Source organism: Leucoraja erinacea, chromosome 1 (assembly GCF_028641065.1).
Source record: "Leucoraja erinacea ecotype New England chromosome 1, Leri_hhj_1, whole genome shotgun sequence".
Classification (NCBI taxonomy): domain Eukaryota; kingdom Metazoa; phylum Chordata; class Chondrichthyes; order Rajiformes; family Rajidae; genus Leucoraja; species Leucoraja erinaceus.
Genome location: NC_073377.1, coordinates 67,214,971 through 67,235,725, shown reverse-complemented (window position 1 = coordinate 67,235,725; position 20,755 = coordinate 67,214,971). Strand labels below are relative to the sequence as shown.

Sequence of the window (20,755 nt, the reverse complement as noted above, 5' to 3'; positions counted from 1 at the left end):
ATAAAACTACAATTCAAAGGTAATGAATATACAGAGTATTCTTATTTCCATCATGAACATACAATAGTGATATAGGACACCAGGTCCTACTACGGCAAACTCACGAGCTACTACGGTATGACTACGTGTTAAAAAGTATCAAATTTTTACATCCTGAGTATATTTTACTCGTGGACATTTTTCAACATGTTGAAAAATCTTCACGAGTCACCACGTTTCCCAAGTACCTGCCATTAGCGCTAAGAAATGGCATGTTGGCCTTTATAACAAGAGGAATCGAATATCGGAGCAAAGAGGTCCTTCTACAGGTGTACAGAGTTCTAGTGAGACCGCACCTGGAGTATTATGTGCAGTTTTGGTCCCCTAATTTGAGGAAGGACATTCTTGTTATTGAGGGAATACAGCGTAGGTTTACAAGGTTAATTCCGGGATGGCGGGACAGTCATATGCTGAGAGAATGGAGCAGCTGGGCTTGTACACTCTGGAGTTTAGAACGATGAGAGGGGATCTCATTGAAACATATAAGATAGTTAAGGGCCTGGACACGCTAGAGTTCCCGATGTTGGGCGAGTCCAGAATCAGGGGCCACAGTTTAAGAATAAGGAGTAAGCTATTTACGTCGGAGACGAGGAAACACTTTTTCTCAGAGAGTGGTGAGTCTGTGGATTGCTCTGCCGGTGGAGGCAGGTTCTCTGGAAGCTTTCAAGAGAGAGCTAGATAGGGCTCTTAAAAATAGCGGAGTCGGGGGATATGGGGAGAAGGCAGGTACGGGGTACTGATTGGGGATGATCAGCCATGATCACATTGAATGTATGTGATTTGAAAGTGAATTGGGTGTCAAATTAAACTTCTTATTATGCTTTATCTGATGGGATAAATTGCAGACTTGATTTTTTAAATCTCAAAATGTTGTAACATTGCTAGAAAATGTACCTGCATCTTGGAGGCCGGAGGTTAGGTTATTAGCAAAGAAAGACAGGCTTCGTTATCCCATCAAGAACGATGTTGCTGTACTGAGATATAGCCAAGTCTATCTCTCATTGCTAGCAGCTGATGGGAAGCGGCTGTAAAAGGGCAGCGCTGCTGGAGGGGGGGGGGTTCCTTTTAGAGCGTGTGGGTAGTCTGCCCAGGAGTAAAGTAGCAGGGAGGGCAGGACGGGTGAGATGGAGGGGGTCGGCCCGGGGATCATCCAGTTCAAGAGCGGGTCAGTGGGCGATGGAGCTTACTCCATGTGTCGGGGCGAGTAACCTCAATAGATCCCTTGTTCGCGCTGACACAGGATCAAGCTCCATCGCCCGCTGTGATGTTATGAATCACCCGCTGACCCACTCCGCTTTGCTCTTGAGCTGGTCCCCTCTCTGTTCAGACGGAGAACACTGCCAGAGCTGAGCGAGCCAGCAGAAGGCACTGAGATGGCAGTCGGTTCCGCTGTCCGGTGATGGAAGCCACTCGTAGCCACACGAGCTGCTTCCCTCCCCGGCCACAATGCGGTAGCTCTGCGCCCGGAACGCCGCGGCAGTGGCGAGTGAGTGTTACTGGCATGAACCCGACCCCCTCCTTCTCAACGCTCCCGCAACTTTATCCCTGGCTAGAATCCCCACACGCTGTGGAAGGAACTTTCCCTCGAATTGTCATGTGAGTCACGACACGCGACTCATTTATAATTATTTATTTATATTTCTACGAAAGTATTTCCCAATTGGGCCCCGCACCTCCTAAGGCCAGCCCTGCCTGTCCAGGTCGCCCTGCAACCTCCTAACATCCTCTTCACAGTTCACTCTGCCACCCAGCTTTGTGTCATTGCAAACTTAAAAAAAAAAAGAAAACAACATGCTCCCCAAATCTCCTTTAAATGTTACCCTTTTCACTTTAAAACTATGCCTTCTAATCTTTGACATTTCCATCTGGTGAAAAAGTTCCTGACTATCTTCCCTATTTACGCCTCTCCTAACTTTATACATTTCTATCAGGTTTCCCCTCAACCTCCAACATTCCAGAGAAAGAATCCATCTTTGTTTCCTTATAGGTCATGACCTCTAACCTATGCAGTATTCTGGTAAACTTCTTTGGCACCCTCTCCAAACCCTTCACATCCTTCCCATATTGGAGTGACCACAACTGTACTCCAAATTCAGTCTAACCAATGTCCTATAAAGCAGCAACATGACTTCCTGAATCTTGTACTCAATGCCCCGACTAATGAAGGCAAGCATACCTTATGCCGCCTTTTGCACTTTCAGGGAGCCATAGACTTGGACCTCCTGATCCTTTGCACATCTATGCTGTTAAGGGTTTTGCCTTTAACTATATACTTTCTTCTTCCATTTAACGTCCCAAAGTGCAACATCTCACACTTGCTCAGATTGAACACCATCTGCCGTTTCAATACCAATTTCTGTAACTGATCTATCTCCCACTGTTACGTTCCTCACTGTCCGCAACTCCACTTATGTCCGCAACTCCACTGTCGTCTCCACTGGTCACAGCCCCCCGGCCAGAAAACACGCCACAACCACCTGTCTTCCATGAGTAAACCAGTTCTGAATTCAAATGATCAAATCATCTTGGATCCCTTTACCTCTGGCTCAGCCTGCCATGGACTTTTATAAAATGCCTATAGACAACATCTCTACCCTACACTCATCAGTCACTTTCATCACCTGCTCAAAACCGAATCATGTTATTCCTTAAAGAACAGGATGAGGGGTGATCTTAGAGGTGTATTAGGTCATGAGAGGAATTAGATGGGGTAAATTGAGTCTTTTACACACAATATGGGTATCAAGAACCAGATAACATGGATTTAAGGTGCAGTGGGAAAGATTTAATAGGAACACTAGGGGCAATTTTTTTCACACACAGGGTATGGAACATGCTGCCAGAGGAGGTAGGTGAGGCAGGTACAATCTCCTTTCTTGTCTCTCTCAATAACCTCGGATAAATCCCATATTCTTGCTATTGAGGGAGTGCAGCGTAGGTTTACAAGGTTAATTCCCGGGATGGCGGGACTGTCATATGCTGAGTGAATGGAGCAGCTGGGTTTGCACACTCTGGAGTTTAGGATGAGAGGATATCTCATTGAAACATATAAGATTGTTAAGGGCTTGGACACGCTAGAGGCAGGAAACATGTTCCCGATGTAAATCTATTCCTTTACCTCCCGCTGGTGGTCCATAAATACAATTTTATTAGAGTGAGCACACTGATTTTATTAGAGTGAGCACAAATCTTATTTTTGAAGATGGACACAAAAAGCTGGAGTAACTCAGTGGGACAGACAGCATCTCAGGAGAGAAGGAATGGGTGACATTTTGGGTCGAGACCCTCCTTATTTTTGAGCTCTACCCATATTGCCCTAATAGATGAATCTTCCAGTATGTCCTCTCTAAGTATCACCATGACATTCTCCCTGGTTAATTAAACAACTCCTCCACCTCTTTTACTGCTCCCTATCCCATCTGAAGCAACAAAATGGTGGAACAAGTCTCCGTAATGGCCATGATCTTTGCAATTGGCCGTGCAAACTTTATAAAAGCTTTTATTATAAGATTCTTTCAAAACCAGTCTGCTTGATCATGAAGCCGCTTATTTTTTGGACACCCCCCCATTTTGGGTCGAGACCCCCCCCCTTAATAAGCGAGTTCGTTAATTAAACAACTCCTCCATATTCCGAAAAACGCAAGGAATCATGCTTGATCATGAAGCCGCTTTCCCCGCCCCCCTTAATAAGCGAGTTCGGTATTCCGAAAAACGCTAGGAATCATGGGATTTGTCAAAGGTCATTCACCATAAAGAAAAGGCGAACAAAGCGCTGTCTGAAAAAACTGTGTATAAATTCTTATCTTTATTCATAATTTATGCAAAAAAATATATTTAATCTGAGGAAGGGGGGTGCCGTGTGTTCACATTATAAGAAAATTAATGTATTCCAGACTGGAACACAACGAGGGGTGGGAGATTGCAACCTTCACGTTGTCCGCCCTGTTTCGGCAAATGCAATCAACCCGGTGTGCACAATCAAATAAGATCAAATAGAACAAGTTGTCCTACAACTCTAGGCTGTGCACACCATACGCAAGAAGACAAAGAACTCTACGATGATTGTTTCTGAGTCGAATTTCACTATTCTGCTACGTTCAAGGCAATGGAATTCTTCAGCCTCGTCTATGAATACGAATGAGCAATGAAATTATCGATTCCAGAGGGCCTTCCATAAATGGTCAACTCCTCATCTCTTCCCCCTCAAAGGGCAGATGCGAGTGGGAGACAGGAGAGCCGCACACAGACCCGTGCCTCATCCGCTGCCAGGATCGAACCCGGGTCCCTGGCACCACAAGCACTGCCGAACCGCCACTGGACCGCCCCCCCCCCCCCCCCCCCCCCCCCGAGTGTCCCATCCCCACCTGGGGGTGGCGGCCGGAGATGTCCGGAGCGACCCCAGGCCAACAACACCAGCGGCCCCAAGCCCACAGTGCGGAGAAGATGCGCCAACCCCAGTACAACTCCGCCTGACCCGCAAAGCCACTGCAGCACCCCGTGTGCATCCCCGCCGATGATCGGCGCTCGGTCCCCTCCGGCACCGAGGGGGCCAACTGACAGGCACTGGACAAGGAGAGAGGCGCAGCCGACGGTCTCCGGTCCGCCCGGGAGTCGGAGCCAGCGCCTCCTCCCCGCGGCAGCTGCAATCCCGGTCCGACTCCGGACAGGGACGGGACACCCGGGAGGGGACAGGGATGGCCCAGCAGCAACTCAACAGCACCCGCAGCATCGGAGACCCGGTCCCAACCCCGACCATGAACAAGCACGATCTCGCTCACTCGCCAAAGCATAAAGCAATAAAAACGACAAAATAATCTTAGCTTTTAACAAAGGAACAATAAATACAACTAGTTCATAGTTTGAAAGCAGTATTTTCTTACCTAGAAAAATCAATGCTGGAAAAAAACCAGAAGAAATGAAGGTGTATCTGTACACAGCTCCACTGCTTTCCAGCAATGTTTATGCGTAGTGACCTTTGACCTGGGCACGCGCAGTCCAAATATCAAACTCTCTTATTCTTGCCACCGAGCTTGATACCATAACCTTTAGAACAATTACCTCAACATATCATGCCTGTCTTCAAAGGGTCAGTTGTTCAAACCTTCAACAACACTTGGAGCCAAATGCTCCACTTTGCCCCCATTCTTCGTTGGAAGTAGTGTATTCAGATATACCCAGTGAAGGGCGCAGCATGGACATTTCCATCACAGAGCGGGCGAACCCTTGCTGGGGGTCGCCAGAGAGGTGTGCTCCGATCGCTGGCCCGCGGACTGTTACATCCTGACGCCGCGGTCTGTGGAGCTTCTAGCCGCGGGCGTGGCGTGGACTTGCCATCCGGAGCCTGGGATCCCTCGCTGGGGATCCCCGGAGAAAAGCTCCGACCGCCGGCCTGCGGCCTACATCATCCTGAAGCCACGGTCTCCGGTAAGAAAGCGCCGATTCGGGATTTCCAAGCTGCGGAATGTGTTTGACCATTCCAACGTCGGAGTTTCAATCATCCCGACGAGAGGCCCTATAAATCGGGCTGTCCATAGTGGCGACTGCGGAGGTTTATAGCCCCGACCATGGGTGAACAAGGAAGAGGGCTTACTAAACTTTGTGCCTTCCACCATAGTGAAGAATGCTGTGGTTGATTTTTGTGTTAAATCTTATTGGGTATTGTGTTTTCTTTTTAAGTATATCGCTACTGGCAAATTAATTTCACTACACGTTTGGGTGTATGTGATGAAAAATATTTGACTTTATTCCTTTTATTCCATTTTATTCTGCTATATTTCCAATAAATGCACCCAATCATCTCGTGGATCCACTGATTGGGGATCATTCACCAGAGCAGTTTCCAAAGATGAACCATGCTTTCTTTTGCACTCTTGTTGCTCTCAATAAATTTATTTTTAAAGGAAGTACTCTTTTTAAAGGAAAAGTGTTTTGCAGAATGTTATAACTCTATCTGCTGTCTGTTTTGTGAATTGCAACTAGCATTGTTGACTTGGTGAACATTTTTTTCAGAAGGGTGAGAGAATTAATTTGAACTTTTCAGAAGCAGCAGCAGAACTTGCTAAATGAAGTTCAAACACAGGGTACTGCTTACTCAAAATAGGATTATTAGGGCCGGGCATATTGGGAATCATTTATTTTGGCACTGAAATAAAAAATAAAACACTGGAAATAATACATAAAATAATCTGATGAATATTTGCAGTGCTTCTTTTATTTTGGAATTTCAGCAACCTGCAATATCTTGTTTTGGATTTATTGACATTTTTTTCTACTTTTCAGTTAGCTTAGATTTGCTATTGAAGGAGGCAATTCATCTCATCAGGTCTATACTAACTCCCTATAGAACTGCTCAATTCCACTTCATAGCTTATCAGCTATGATAAGTTATAGCTTTTGCAATCAATGTAATTTAATATTGGTTAATAAATAATGATTTTGTGTGTGCATTACAAGATTTTTTTTTAAATCAAAGGTCAGCTTCCTCTTTGGAAGTATAACTAAGCCACCTAAACAATAGCTAAAGTGTAGTTTGTTATTTTGCTCTATGTTAGCACTGTTATAATACAATGTTAAGGGAATCAGCAGATACCATTACTTCCTTTCTCAATACATTTCAGTGTGCCAGTAGGCCAAAGGCTGTGTGCATCACCTTCATTTTAATGTGTCTGGTATTTGTTTTTAAGGACCCAATTATTTTAGCGGTCTCAGCTGTTAATAAAACCAATAATGCCTGTATCTAGTCCAATTCAAAGTATCCATTCTTTTAATGAGCAAATATTTTGCTCCAGCTCTTCTATGGTTCCTAAGCCCCACTCCCATCTTGCCATTCCTTTCTCTGTGGTGCATCAAACTAGGACTGCCTATAAGCAGGTGACTTCTTAGGTGAGGAATATCAGCTTGCAAGGTAATATGCATACTGCTGGATCAATGAAAATTGAATATTGTTGATTGTAACATTTCCTGCAGTGCAGAAATGTTGTTCCTCCTCTAATCCTGAAAGTTGTCATGTTGAGGCATGCAGAATATAAGATAGATTAGTAAGAAAAACAGTGTCCCTAAAGTTGCACTTGTGGAAGATATGTGTTGGACAGAACACATTCACTGTTAATTAGCTGATGCTGAATAACATCACATTTTCTTTAGTGCTATCGATATTAGTGAAATTTACCAAATCCCAGGGGTCCTTTGGTCACAAGGTTTCTCTATGCTGGAATTGCATATTAATATTATTTGTGAGCATGCCTCAATATAAGATTGAAAAAATTAGTTTGGTTAAGTATTGGTTCATCTAGGAGTGTTTAATCAAAAATTGCTTCAAACATATATTAGTTTAGTAATTTGATAATAATTAAGTAAAAAATAATGACATTTAATTAATTGTGCTTTTGCTGGCTTCCTAATGAAACTACTCCATAAACCCTTGTTTCACCACCATAACCCTGCAAATGTTTCACTTTATGCTTATCAAGTTTCCTTGAATCTGTTTCCACCATTCTGACAGGTAGAGCATGTTCAAGAAGGAACTGCAGATGCTGGAAAATCTAAGATGGACAAAAGTGCTGGAGAAACTCACCCGCTGAGTTTCTCCGGCACTTTTGTCTGACAGGTAGAGCATTCCTAGTCATAACTTGATGCATAAGAAATAATGTTTGTCAAATATCTTTGAATTTGCATTATCTAGTTCCTGGTCTTGTGTCGATGAAAACTGTTTTCCCTCATTCACTCTCTCAAAACTCTTCATGATTTTTAGCATATCAATAGCACTAAAGACATTTTGAAAAAGTAAATCATTTGGCATTGGTCTTTCCCAAATTGATATGGACACAATGGAAAATGAATTCTAAAAGCTTTCAAAAAGCTAGGGTGGACAATCCCTTTCATGTTTCTAAACTCCTTCTTGCTATTTTGTTTTGCAGTGGGTGCTGGAGAAGCTGCAAACTTTTCTGCATATGTGTTTGCACCTGCCACACTGGTTACCCCATTGGGTGCACTAAGTGTACTAATAAGGTATGTTTTATTATTGCAATAATTAAAATGGAGGGTTGCATTTGAAACATTACCATATTGAAAGGTACAGCATGGAAACGGCCCCTTTGCCTCACTGACTCCATACTAATCATCGATACCCATTCACACTAGTTCCACATTTCCTACTCTTGAATCCACGTCTTGCAGACTAGCAGAAATTTACAGAGGTCAATTAAATTACAAATCTGCACGTCTTTGGGATGTGGGAGGAAACGAGCACTCGGAGGAAACCAGAGCACTCGGAGGGAACCCACAGGGAGAACGTGCAATCTTTACACCGACAGCATCCAGTAAGGTAAACAAAATGGGCTTGAAGGTCAGTTTATTGTCAAATGTACCAATTAAGATGCAGTGAAAATTGAGTTACCATACAGCCATACTAAGTGAAAAGCAACAAGACACACAATCACATAAAAATTAAGATAAAACATCCATCACAGTAGACATTTATGATAAATGTTGGGCCAGTTTTGAAGTGAAAGTTTCTTTCAAAGTTCTCAGTGGGTGCTCTAAATTATAACGGTAATCTGTTCAATTTTAAATGGGAGTTGACATCCCTGGTTTTGACTAGATTACGGCAAATATCTTTGTGTGCACTGCTACTTAACATAGAAACATAGAAAGTAGGTGCGAGAGTAGACCACCAGGTCCGTCGAGCCCGCACCGCCATTCGCTCATGGCTGAACACTAAACAGACACACTTACCCACAAACAGTAGACACAAGACACAGAACACAAGACACTACCCTCCCCTTTATACCGCTATCACCCCTCTCCACCCCAAGAACCTCGTGATCTCCTGGGGGAGGCAAAAAAACGGATAAAAACCCAGGTCCAATTCGGGAAAAAAATCCGGGAAATTCCTCTCCGACCCCAATCCAGGCGATCGACACTTGTCCAGGAGATCACTCAGGTCTCTGGGCATTACTGTACAATTAATCCTACAAACAAAAACTAGGCCATCCTTTTGTTAGGCAGGAGAAAACACAATGTCTCTGCCATAATGTGTAGGAAGAAACCGCAGATGCTGGTTTAAACCGAAGATAAACACAAAAAGCTGGAGTAACTCAGCGGATCAGCCAGCATCTCTGGAGAAAAGAGATAGGTAAAGTTTCGGCTTGAGACCTTTCTTCAGACCACATCAGGTGTGAAGAAGGGTCTTGACCCGAAATGTCACCTATTCCTTTTCTCCAGAGTTGCTGTCTGACCCACTGAGTTACTCCAGTCTCTGCCATAAAATGTTTTTTTTCTCTATGCATGTTTTAAAGCACAAGTCTGTCAACTTTCATAAAATCCAGACACACGAGACTGCAGATGCTGGAATCATGATTTTTAAAAAACTAACAGACTGACTTCGACAAGGGCAGTATTTGTGGAGGGAAATGGACAGACAACATTTCCGGTCAGGACTCCTCTTCAGCGGAGGTGTAGTCATTCTGAGGAAGGTTCTTGACCAAAAATGTTGTCTGTCCACATCCCTCCACAGATGCTGCCTGACCTGCTGAGTTCCTCCAGGTGTTTATTTTTTACCCATAAAATCTGGAACAGATGAATATTATCAATAGGAACACCTATTGAAAACTTAGAAGTAAATCAAACTTCCTTGTAAATGGGTTTGGATTAGTTATTGTGTTCAATATAGTCAGTGTAATGCCTGTGTACCATAACCTTATGTGTTGTCCTACAAAGAAAAGAAAATAGTATCTTCATCACCCAGGGGTGCAATGCACAGAAATAAAAATGTTTAGGGGGTCTTGTGCCTGGGGAAGTCTAAAGTAAAACATGCTGAAACAAGTAAATCAGGACAAAGGCATTGATAGTAAATGACAAATTTGCTTGAATTACTTGAGAATCTTATAATAGAGCCATGAGTGATACAGTGTGGAAACAGGCCCTTCGGCCCAGCTTGCCCACACCGGCCAACATGTCCCAGCTACACTAGTCCCACCTGCCAGCATTTGGTCCATATCCCTCCAACCCAGTCTTATCCATTTACCTGTCTAACTGCTTCTTAAATGTTGGAATAGTCCCTGCCTCAACTACTGTAACTTGTCTAGCAGCTTATTCCATACATGCACCACCCTGAACGACTGAAATACATCACTGGACCACATTTAAGAACCAATACTCATGGATCAATTCATTAATGCTGGAATGTTAATTGTCCAGGAAAAATATTATTTAAAAAAAAACCCATTATAGACTGAACAAATCTTCCTTTGTTTGCAATTCGTTCACTGCAGTATCCTGCTATTTTTTATATTTTCCAAACAGTGCTGTGCTTTCATCTTATGCCTTGCATGAGCGACTGAACATCCATGGCAAGTTGGGGTGCCTGCTCTGCATTGTAGGATCAACTATAATAGTCATTCATGCTCCGGAAGAAGAAGGAGTCCACTCCTTGGATGAGATGCAAGAGAAGCTAAAAGACACTGGTACATCCGTTTTATTTTAACAAAACATTTTTGCACAATAACCAATTTGGAAAAATCAGGAATGATTGTTCATTCTTAGACATTACTAGCTGCTTTCTTTGTCGTGGATACTGCAAAAATCTGGTTCAGCCTAATAGTTTTTTTTTTGCTGTAATTCTATTTGATTATTGCACCCAATTTTAATAAAGTAAGAAAACTATTGGTTATTTAGTTAGCAGAAACAAATGTTGAAAAATGCAGGAAATACTCAGCAGGTCAGTTAGCATCTGAAGAGCGAGCAACCAATTTAACATTTTCAAGTCAGTGACATTTAATCAGAGCATGGAAAATTTAGAAATCAAATGTATTTTTAATTGTGAAGAGAGAAGGGAACAAAGCGAATGGATTCCAGGAGCAGCTGAATGACATAAGACTGCTGCTGTCCGAGAGAGGCTAGTTAATCAAGGCCATTCTGTATGGAGATGTATAGAAGAGATAAAAGAGAAACACAAATGATGGAACTGAGTTTATAAAATGCTGCAGTTGCTGGAATTCTGAAATCAACAAGTTTAGACAATAGGTGCAGGAGTAGGCCATTCGGCCCTTCGAGCCAGCACCGCCATTCAATGTGATCATGGCTGATCATCCCCAATCAGTACCCCGTTCCTGCCTTCTCCCCATATCCCCTGACTACGCTGTCTTTAAGAGCCCTATCTAGCACTCTCTTGAAAGTATCCAATTTACTGAAAATAACAAGCCGGACAGGCAGAATGTCTAGGGAAAGAACATTACAAGTTGATCTTTTTTATTTCAGACTTTCTAATTACTGAAAATGAAAAAACTAGTTGACTGAAGCTGTTGAATTCTTTCAGTCTTGAGACATGAGCATCAAATGCAATACACTAAATTAGAAGAAGCACAAGTATATTTGTGCCTCGCTTGGATGAAGTGCTTAGATCCTTGGTTGGAAAGGAAGAGGTAGATATGACTCTCGTGCAGTTGCTTGGAAAGGTGCCATGAGAAAGGCAGTGAATGTCAACTGAGATGGATCAGTCTGGTAATGGAATCACATTGGGATGGGCGGTATTGGGTGATCTGTATAATATGGAGGCTAGTGGTTTAGAAGATAAGGAACAAAGAGCATTCTGTGTTTGTTTTGGTTGGGAGAAGGGGAAAGTGCATATGTATAGAAAATAGGACATAATGCTGCAAGCCATTTCAACAATTATGGAGGGGAAACCACAGATCAAGGAAAGGGGGGATATCTAGGCAGCACTGGTATAGGAGGTGTTGCCATCAAAATAGATATACCTATAACATACCTGGAGAAAATAGAAGAATAAAGTGCTGTCCTTGCAGGAAACAGTATGGGATGAGTTGCAGAGCAGTTAGAAACTGAGCTTGGAATGGATATTGGTCACTAACTTACCATGAGATGGGAATGGAAAAATCAAGAAAATGAGGGGGATAGTGGGAGATGGACCACTTAAAGGTAAGAAAAGAGGAACAATTAATAATGAGAGTGAAGCTTTTGAATTCTGTATGAGAGCAAAAAGCAGCATTAAAACATTTAGAAGAGGACACGTAGGGTTCAAGATAGTACTGAAACAGTTTCACATTTTCTACAATAGCTGAGCGCAATTTGGACCCCTGTGTTCATAGCTGCAGCCTACACATTTTTAAACCAGGCCTCCAGCGATTCACTTGCTCTAGTTCCAATTTGGTGTACTGCATTCAGTGCTCACCATTGGGGGCAGAAACCCGGGGGGGGGGGGGGGGGGGCAAAGGGGACAGGGATTTTAAAATCTCCGCTTTCCTCAAGACAGTGGAGGTGGGACTGCTGATTGGACGAGAGAGACGTCGGTCAGCAGGCAATGGGGGTGGGACATGATGATTCAGCTCGATGATTGGAGGAGGGAGGAGTGGGGGGGCTGGGACTGAGGATAGAGTGCGGTGATTGGAGGAGGGAGACGTGGCACAGACCTGCGCCTCATCCGCAGCCAGGATCGATCCCGACCGGGTCTCTGGCGCTGCCCCTTCCCCACCCGAGTGCCCCCCCACGGGTGGCCAGAGAGATCGGGAGTCAGACAGGAGCTGTACCCCCAGGCCCACAACCAACGCAGAGAAGCAGCGCTAAACCCAGCTCAACTCTGCCTGAGCCGCCAGGTTAACCTGCCTGGGCTTGCGGGAAATATGGCCCAGGTGTACAGCCAGCGTGGAGAAGCAGTGCTGGTGTCCTGTCAGTCCAGGCAGGGTTGTAGGTTAACCCGGCGAGACAGGCAGAGTTGAGCTGCATTTAGCGCTGGATTGAGTCTCCGATGCCTCGCGCATGTGTGTGTGAGTGTACGCATGCGCGCGCGGCCGCCAAAAAAATTGTGGCCCCGGTCTCCTCCATATTTTGATACTGAGTTCCGTGCCTGCTCACAATGCAGTCTCTTCCACGTTGGAGAAACCAAACACATATTGATTAACCACTTTGCAGAATACTTTTGCTCATTCTGAACTGCCTGTTGCCTATCACTTTAAATCATTACTCGACTTTTGGCCTCTTCCTAATCAGTATTTCCTTTTAATTGGGTAGATATCAAATCTCATGTATCAACATTGAATTTGGCAATTTGATGTAACAAGTCTTCCCATCTGCAAAGCCACTACGTCATCAACCTGTTACACTAACACAATTTTTCTCCCTACACGGGTACTGCCTGACATTTTTATGTTTATTTCTAAGATTTCCAGCAAATACAATGTTTTGTATTTCACTGTTCCAGCATTGTTCTTTGTCTTATCTCTCATTCCTCTGTCAGCGTTCACAGATCAGTTGCAGTTAACAAACCTTCACTGTCCTTTTTCAGCTGGCACCGCCAGTATTTGTCCTTCCATCTCTCTGAGACTTCACACTATCATATATATTCCCTTTGTCCTCCCCCACTTCCTGTATAACTGCATTTTAATCCAGGCATTGCATTTTAACTTTTCTCAGTTCCTGTGATCATTTTCTAAGTAAAACACCAGCTCTGATTCTCTCGCCAGATGCTGTCTGATCTGAGTGTTTCCAACCGTTTGTGTTATGGTTTAAGTTTTACAGCTTGTTTGTGGTAGATTTTCATCAATATTTTTCAGCATAATATATTTTTGAATCTCATGGTGAGAAACAGATTTATTAGAAAAATAAATATGGCGCATTTTTGAGAAGCATCACTGAAACAGCCCCTTCAGACCAACATGTCCATGCCGATCAAGATGCCCCATCTACGCTAGCCCATTTGCCTATGTTTGCCCCATAACACTTAATTTTTCCTGTCCAAGTGTCTTTGTTATAGTGCCTGCCTCAATTACCTCCTAGCACCTCGTTCCAGGTACCCACCACCCTCTCTGGAAAATGCTACCCTCTGGCTCCTATTAAATCTTTCCCTTCTCACTTTTAACCTCTGTGCTCTGGTTCTTGATTCCTCTACTCTGGGTAAAAGACTCTGTGCATTCACTCTTTCTAATCCCCTCAAGATTTTAAACACCTTTACAAGATCACTCATCAACCTCCTGTGCGCCAACTAATAAAATCCTAGCCTGCACAATCTCTCCCTATATAGCTCACGCCCTCAAGTCCTGGCAACATACTTGTAAATCTTCTCTGTACTCTTTCCAGTTTAATTACAAATGTGGCCTTGCCAACGTCTTGTACAACTGTAGCATAATGTCCCAACCTCTGTATTTGGTATCCTGACTGATGAGGTTCAATCTATCAAAAGACTTCCTGACGACCCTATCTACCTGTGGTGCCACTTTCAGGGAACGATGTACCTGTGCTCCTAGACCCCTCTGCTCAACAACACTCCCCAACGCCTCACCATTCACTGTGGAGTTCCTGCCCTGGATTGACTTCTTGCAACATCTTGCACCTATCTGCATTAAACTCCATTCCATCGCTCACTAGCCCAGCTGATCAAAATCCTGCTGTAATGTTTGATAGCCAGTTTCACTATCCATGACACTTTTGTATTTTTGAGCTGTATATTTTGGAGCTGTGTAGAGCCAGAATCTCGAATGATGCTTCTTGTTTGTCTCATTGAGACAAAATCAGTTGACTTATCACAACTCTGAAATCAGGTTGCCTTCAATTCTTTTTGAAAACAACAGGAATTATTTGTTAGTTCTGCGTTCAGGGGAACCATAAATGTGAATTACTGAATGCAGCTGGAGGATCTGTATTTAAGGTGCATGAACAACCAATCAGTCCGAGAATTCTGGGGAAGAATGCGAGGGGAACAAGATTTATATCAAACCCTCTACTTGCCAGAATTGAGCTGTGATATCAAATAAATTGCTAATGCTGTTGGTGTGTTTCTTATCACTAATTTTTCACTCTTTAGATGAGTTAAATCATACTGAGTATTGATTGCAGCTGTTATTCCCCATGTTTTCTGGTAAATAAAGTTGCTTAACAATTCATATTTGGCATTTTGCAAAGAGTTCCTATTGCCTTTGGCAATGGCAGGAGAAAATATGAAACGTGATCACATGGGCCTATTACACCTGTAAATGGATATTTTGTCAATGTGGATACATCGCTGAATATAAAATACTTGGGCAAATTGTGTGGGCAACTGAAGACTCCAACTCACTGAGGGAAAAGTTAGAGCGGCATGGTGGCGCAGCTGCCTCGGCATGGTAGAGTTGCTGCCTTGCAGAGCCAGAGACCCGGGTTCGATTCTGACAATGAATGCTTTCTGTACAGGTCACGTTCTCCCTATGACCGCGTGGGTTTTTTTTCCGGGTGCTCTGGTTTCCTCCCATATTACAAAGATGCACAGGTTTGTAGGTCAATTGGCTTGGTTAAAATTGTTCCTAGTGTGTAGAACAGTATTAATGAACGGGGATCGCTGGTCAGCACGGATTCAGTGGTCAGAGGGCCTGTTTCCGCGCTGTATCTCTAAACTAATCAAATTTAAAACATATTTGGTTATGTTTAATTTATGTTTTGTTTTTCTTTTTTCTTTCAGGATTCATCATATTTGCCAGCATAATAATCATAGTTTCTGTGGTGTTAATTTTCTTTATTGCCCCTAAATTGGGAAGAACAAATATTCTGGTCTATATCTTAATTTGCTCCCTGATTGGTGCCTTTTCTGTATCTTCGGTAAAAGGACTCGGCCTTGTGATAAAGGAGCTGATTGAGAACAGACCTGTGGTCAGCAAACCATTCAGTTGGGTTCTGCTCCTGACCTTGATCATTTCTGTTGGCACCCAAATCAACTATTTAAATAAAGCTCTTGATACCTTCAACATCTCCTTAGTTACCCCAATTTACTATGTGCTCTTCACAACTACCGTCATCACTTGCTCTGTCATCCTTTTCAAAGAATGGAATGGTGTGAATGTCAAGGATGTCATTGGGATTATCAGTGGATTCTGTACCATCATTTTGGGCATCTTTTTACTTCATGCGTTTAAGGATATTGAAGTCACTTGGCAACAGTTAGTATCTCTGACAAAGAAGATTGAAAAAGAAGCAACAAATGGATTTGAACATGATGATCATCATACATTATTGGAGAACATGGGCAGCCCATCTGCCAGATATGAAGATGAAATGCATATATTCTTTGATAGTAGAAATGATTATTTACAATAGTGGCCTAATTTAAATAGCTAATTAGGAAAAAGGAACATTATTTTGATCTGCACATTACCTGTGTAACCAGTGTATTAGATCGTAAGATCGCTATATGTACATCTTTTGATTTGCACAGTATTTACATTATTTATATCATTGGTTTCTAGATTTAATTGTGCACTCAATGGACAGTCCTGTGTTCTAAATTAAGTAATGCAAGTACAAAGGAACTACTAGCAGTTCATCTTTGGTCAGTGATGTTAAGTATTCTATAAGGTTGCATAATCATATCAGCATTTTGTATTCTACCTCCAGAATTCATTCCCTTGATTGAATTCTGATCTGAGAACACTTCTGCAGTTATCAACTAACACCATTTGTTCCAAACAAATTAGAGAGAGTTTTTAAATGAACTGCTTTGACTTGTAGGAAGTATAGTGCAATTTCAATGTGAGGCATTTGTTTCTGGGATCGTGGTGAAAGAATGAATATTTGCATTAGAGATTTGGTCTTCAAATAAGATTTCTGGAACTTGTTGCTGTGCTCAATTAAAATGGGCTGCCTCATACCATAAAACAAAAATAAGATCTGGGTTGCAACTCTTGAATTGTACAGCATGCCACATAGGTGGGTTTTTTTCAAAATATTCTAGCACTTTTGTTAACAATGTATTACAGATGTGTATAATTTGATAAAGTCTGTATGCAGTGGAGATTTGTAAACATAGCTCTCACTCCATGGCAAATAGTTCCTATTGAGGGTGAAAGTGTTTGAATATAACTGCAAATATTTGCTTTATTTTTATAAATAAAGGTTGGCCTATATTAAGATCAACTATCCGATCTGTACTTTTCTTAATTTTTGATAATCCATGTTTTCATATTGATGTTTTAGAATTATTTTAAATGTTAGCTTATCTCAAAATTATTTTGACTTCATCAGTAGACCAAATGAACATGTTTGTTTTCATATGTGAACAGCAGGATAAGCATTCAACCTAATACTTCACTTTGTGATAAAAAAAAGATGTGGTATACTTGTCTTCATAGGTCAGGGCATCGAGTGTAAGACTCAGGAAGTCATGAAGCAGCTTTATAGGACTTTGGTTAGGCCACATTTGGAGTATTGCGTGCAGTTCTGGTTGCCCATTACAGACAGGATGTGGAGGCTTTACAAATAGTGCAGAGGGGGCTGATAAGGAAGTTGTAGCTACTGGGAGAGGTCGGACAAACTTGGATTGTTTTCCCTGGAATGCCAGAGACTGAGGGAAGACCTGATAGAAGTATATAAAATCAGGAGATGCAGAGATCATGTAGACCTATCTCCTAAGATGGAAATATCCAACACTGTACATGAAGGTTTCTCTTTAAACTGAGAGAAGCAAAATTAGTGTCTGGTGAGTGTCTGGAATATGCTGCCATAGTTGATGATGGAGGCAAATACAATAGTGGCATGTATGAGACTTTTGTATAGGCACATGGATATGCATGGCAAAGGGGTAAATGAATTCTGTGCAGGCAGATGAGAGTTGTTCTTGGCATAGTGTTTGACACAGACATTTTGGGTCATAGGTGCTGTTCCTGTGCTGTACTGTGTTCTAACTTGTCGTGTTATAAACAAACAAGCTTGTGATGTGAAGATTATAAACTGTAGTCTCATTCATTTGAGTTTGAAGAAAGATCCCAACCTGAAACGCCACCTATCCATGCTGGGACTGAAGAAGGGTTCCAACCTCAAACATCGCCTATCTATGTTCTCCAGGGATGCTGCCCGACCTGCTGAGTTACTCCAATGCGTTGCATCTCATTTAAACATCTCAAGAAATGACATGAGTACAAGACAAGAATGTCAAATAGCTGGGGAATATAAACAAGTCTTTAATTTCATGCTGTTCCAAGTCAAGTTGTCAACATTTTGCTGGTATTTCCAAAATAATTGAAGTATTGGTATAATGTAACAGTCTTGGGAATAGCCAAAGCTGGAAAACCAGACAATCTTATTTTTACATGTCAATTTGTGTTTTATCTTAATCAGCTTATAAGTCAAAGTTTGTTACTTTAATAACTAGTGCGATTTATAATTGAAGGTAATAGTTGCTGGACAAACTATTCTTACTGCAGTGGTAACAAAGAAGATATCTGTTGACAAGCAGTAATTCTTGTACTTATGATATGCTCTGATGGAGGTAGGGAAGGATAGTATGTCCTCAATTGTTTTGGTATCATACTCCATTTGGGCATTGATTTTTGGTTTATTCTATTACTGTGGCCTGCAATTTAAGGAATTATATTCATATGCTTTTTTTTCCCCAATCAATAAGATAAACAAAACTACTGCAAGCAATGGATTCATTTTAAAGTGCACTTGCAGTCCAAAAAGGTCAACCAGCCAGGAAATATTGATTAGTACATACAATGATTTAAGGGATGTCCAGGGAGAAATCATGATCACACCTCCAGGAGAACTTACTGATATGTTTGAATAGCACCATGGAACCAACTAACTAATACAATAAACTGAATTCAGCAAATCAAAGTAATCAATGGAAGTCAAGATTTGTCCAACTTTTAATTTCATTTAGTTGGACAGATCAACATTAGAAGAAAAGAAAGAATCTAAATGTTTCCTTCATACGGAATTTACTTAAACTACGACACGTGATGTTTCAAAGGTTGAGTTGATATGCATTCCTAGTTGGGTTAAAGTAAACCCTTGACCTGATGATTGCAGCGATTTTGAAGAAGCAGTAACAAAAAAAAATGTGTAAGATAAGATATATAAAGGGAAAGTGCTAGGCTGTAAGAATGTATCATTTTTTTTCAAAATTCCTATTTTGGTCACATGAAACAAACCAGGAACTATCATTGGGGATTTATAGATTTTTTAAAATTGTGAATGACATAATTTAGATATTATTATAGTCATACAACACAGAAATAGACCCTTTGGCCCAAATTGTCCATGTTGACCAAGATGCCCCAATCTAAGCTTGTTCATAGAAACATAGAAATTAGGTGCAGGAGTAGGCCATTCGGCTCTTCGAGCCTGCACCGCCATTCAATATGATCATGGCTGATCATCCAACTCGGTATACTGTACCTGCCTTCTCTCCATACCCCTGATCCCTTTAGCCACAAGGGCCACATCTAACTCCCTCTTAAATATAGCCATTGAACTGGCCTCAACTACCTTCTGCGGCAGAGAATGCCAGAGATTCACCACTCCTGTGTGAAAAATGTTTTTCTCATCTCGGTCCTAAAAGATTTCCTCCTTATCCTTAAACTGTGACCCCTTGTTCTGGACTTCCCCAACATCGGGAACAATCTTCCTGCATCTAGCCTGTCCACCCCCTTAAGAATTTTGTAAGTTTCTATAAGATCCCCCTCAATCTTCAAAATTCTAGTGAGTACAAGCCAAGTCTATCCAGTCTTTCTTCATATGAAAGTCCTGAATTCACAGGAATCAGTCTGGTGAACCTTCTCTGTACTCCCTCTATGGCAAGCTATATTTAAGAGGGAGTTAGATGTGGTCCTTGTGGCTAAGGGGATCAGGGGGTATGGAGAGAAGGCAGGTACGGGATACTGAGTTGGATGATCAGCCATGATCATATTGAATGGCGGTGCAGGCTCGAAGGGCCGAATGGCCTACTCCTGCACCTAATTTCTATGTTTCTATGTAAGAACGTCTTTCCTCCGATTAGGAGACCAAAACTGTACGTAATACTCCAGGTGTGGTCTCACCAAGACCCTGTACAACTGCAGTAGAACCTCCCTGCTCCTATACTCAAATTTCCATTTAACTGTTTGGCTCATGTTAATCTACACCTTTCCTATCCATATACGTCCAAGCGTCTTTTAAATGTTCCCATCTACCTCTTCTGGCAGCTCATTCCATATACCCACCATCCACTGAGTGAAAAGGTTGCTCTTCAGGGGCTTAAGTCTTTCCCCTCTCACCTTAAACCTATGTTCCTTGGTTCTCCTACCCTGGGTAAAAGACTCCATGCATTTGCCCTCATGATTTTATGCACTCTATAAAATCATTCCTTGGCCTCCTATGAATAATGTCCTAGACCACCTAACCTCTCCCTATAGCTCAGCTTCTCGAGTCCTGTCAACATCCTCGTAAACCTTCTCTGCACCCACCGTATTGCTGTCAGCACGGAGGCCTCAGGATTTGTCCTCAACAAAGCACTTGACCCTCAACAGAGTCATTCCCAGCATGTGATCTGTGTTATATCTGCTGTGCTACTCACAGCAACTCATTTTAATTTGTCTAATTATCTTCTTGATCTCTTGCTGACTGCCTGCTCTGCCCACTAGACTGACCCAGTTTCCTTTTACTTGACGTTAGTTGAGTTTTGCTTTTGATTCAACGGAGTCTGGAACTTATGGATATTTTTTTAATGTTAGTCAAAAGAGAGTAGTTTGCTAGAAGCATTTATCTACTACGGCACATACAGGTTTCTCCCAAACGTGGTCGGTAGTTGTTCCCTTTGAGAAATACAGAATGGCATCAAGAATGAGCAGAAAGCAAGCTTCTTGAAGTGACACTTTGGCGGATCAAGGCAAAGACGGTTTGTTCAAATCAAATTTATTCTTAATCTGATTAACTGATGACGGTCTTGACAAAGCCACAGAAATGCAACTGACCACAACGG

General features: G+C 42.2%; 1 protein-coding gene across 2 annotated transcripts in view; it reads left to right on the top strand.

Annotated features, from left to right (window-relative positions):
• Positions 1-16,929, top strand: part of LOC129697898 (magnesium transporter NIPA3-like) — a 35,577-nt gene extending 18,648 nt beyond the window's left edge. For both annotated transcript variants that reach the window (XM_055636635.1, XM_055636626.1), the window contains exons 4-6: positions 7,956-8,046; positions 10,342-10,502; positions 15,482-16,929. In XM_055636635.1, the coding sequence (XP_055492610.1) occupies positions 7,956-8,046; positions 10,342-10,502; positions 15,482-16,113 (884 nt within the window). In that variant the 3' untranslated portion in view covers positions 16,114-16,929. The remainder of the gene's footprint in view (positions 1-7,955; positions 8,047-10,341; positions 10,503-15,481) is intronic.
• The last annotated feature ends 3,826 nt before the right edge of the window (positions 16,930-20,755 follow it).